At 48.0% G+C, this 1,818-nt stretch overlaps 1 protein-coding gene across 1 annotated transcript in view; it reads left to right on the top strand.

The window, feature by feature from the left end:
* The window catches only part of LOC107094341 (phosphatidylinositol transfer protein alpha isoform-like), a 16,209-nt gene that overhangs the window by 12,029 nt on the left and 2,362 nt on the right, over positions 1-1,818 (top strand). Inside the window, exons 3-6 of the mRNA XM_015389896.1 lie at positions 272-417; positions 571-662; positions 1,211-1,218; positions 1,302-1,376. Of these exons, the coding sequence (XP_015245382.1) occupies positions 272-417; positions 571-662; positions 1,211-1,218; positions 1,302-1,376 (321 nt within the window). The remainder of the gene's footprint in view (positions 1-271; positions 418-570; positions 663-1,210; positions 1,219-1,301; positions 1,377-1,818) is intronic.

The following is a 1,818-nucleotide window of genomic DNA, read 5'->3' as shown; positions in this document are numbered from 1 at the left end:
CCCCCAGCTAGGCCGCCCCGCTCCCCCTGCTAGGCCGCTAGGCCGCCAGGCCGCCCCGCTCCCCCTGCTAGGCCGCCCCGCTCCCCCAGCTAGGCCGCCCCGCACACCCCTGTAAATATAAACGTCTGTGTTCCCCTAAAAACCAGAGTTCATTCAAGCCTAAACAGTATAAACAGTGAAGCTAGCGTTAGCTTAGCTTGTATTAAGTTCCAGATGAACATTTATCATGGAAACACCTTGATGACCGTTAAACCTTTGTCATTTATTTCAGTACCAAGTGGGCCAGCTGTACACGGTAGCAGAGGCCAGTAAAAATGAGACCGGAGGGGGTGAAGGTGTGGAGGTGCTGGTGAACGAGCCGTATGAGCAGGAAGGGGAGAAAGGCCAATACACCCATAAGGTCTACCACCTGCAGAGGTAGGTACCGGACCCTCCAGGTTCCACCAGGGAAGAATGGCTGGAAGCTGCAGGGATGGAGTGAAAACAGAAGAAACTTCATCATTTCAAATGTTTTGACTTGTTTATTTGCTGAAATAAGCGATTGAAATCGACCCGGCCTTGCCTCCACAGCAAGGTGCCGCAGTTTATCCGCATGATCGCCCCCAAAGGTTCCCTGGAGGTGCATGAGAAGGCCTGGAACGCTTATCCCTACTGCAAAACAGGTGAGTCGCTCACACACAGTGAGCCCCGGATGAAATGGAGACGCTGTCAGACCAGCATACCCCGTCAGACCAGCGTACCCCGTCAGACCAGCGTACCCCGTCAGACCAGCGTACCCATAGCCAATACCCTTTTATCCCTTTTAGTTTAAAAAAAAAAAAAGAACTTTAAACTACCTTTAGTCATGTAGAAAAAAACAATTTAATGACTTACTTTTTGGTGTTTTTTGAAGCGTATGGCGATCTGACCTTAAATCGTTTTTTGTACCTGCCTAAAGGGAGACACGTCCGTCTAGGTTGTCTATAGTCTATTTTTTGTATAAAACTAAAGGGATAAATGGATAAATGGCGTCTTGTGCTGCGTATTGACTATAGGTATGCTGGTCTGACGGGGTATGCTGACCTGATAGAGCTCTGGCACACTGCCAAAGGACGGCTCCTCGGTCTAACTGTGTTTCCAGGATAAATTTACAGAGTTTTCATTCAAATCTGCATATTTCTTAACCTTTTTTTAATGTCTTCTCTTCTGGATTCCTCCTCGCCTGACGCAGTCCTGACTGTGAGTATTAGTTTGATGAAATGTCTGCTTGGTGCTGAGCTGACCCTTCTGACTGACCATGCTGTCCGTCTCTCCTGCTGTAGAACACCTACATGAAAAACGATTTCATGATCAAGATCGAGACGTGGCACAAGCCTGATATGGGGGATCAGGAGAACGTAAGTCACCGTTTCCTCAGTGCTGCTGGATTTAAGCTTCAGCAAACCGGTTCCACTCAGAAAACACTGAGAGGGAGGGCCAGGGGCCGGTTACCCTTTAATCATCTGACTTACTGACGCCTATTGCTGCTTTCAGACCGCAAGCCAGAACAATACTTACAGCCAGGTTAAATAATCGGCTGAACTTAGATTTCAATGATTTCCCTTAAGAATCAATAAAGAGACACGATTAGGATCAGCTTTGTTGTATTAACATCATCATGACGCTAAATACGGCCTTTTAAACACGAACCACAGAGCAAGAGTGGCTGAGAGCTAGTCTTCCCTTACTGGACAGCAGGAGCTAAGCTATAGCACAGGCTAAGCTAAAGCACCGGCTAGGCTAAAGCACCGGCTAGGCTAAAGCACCGGCTAAGCAAATGTACAGGCTAGGCTAAAGCAC

This window comes from Cyprinodon variegatus, unplaced genomic scaffold (genome assembly GCF_000732505.1).
Source record: "Cyprinodon variegatus isolate N-32 unplaced genomic scaffold, C_variegatus-1.0 Scaffold479, whole genome shotgun sequence".
Lineage (NCBI taxonomy): Eukaryota > Metazoa > Chordata > Actinopteri > Cyprinodontiformes > Cyprinodontidae > Cyprinodon > Cyprinodon variegatus.
Note: the sequence above shows the minus strand (reverse complement) of the source record. Positions and strands in the feature narration are given on the sequence as shown.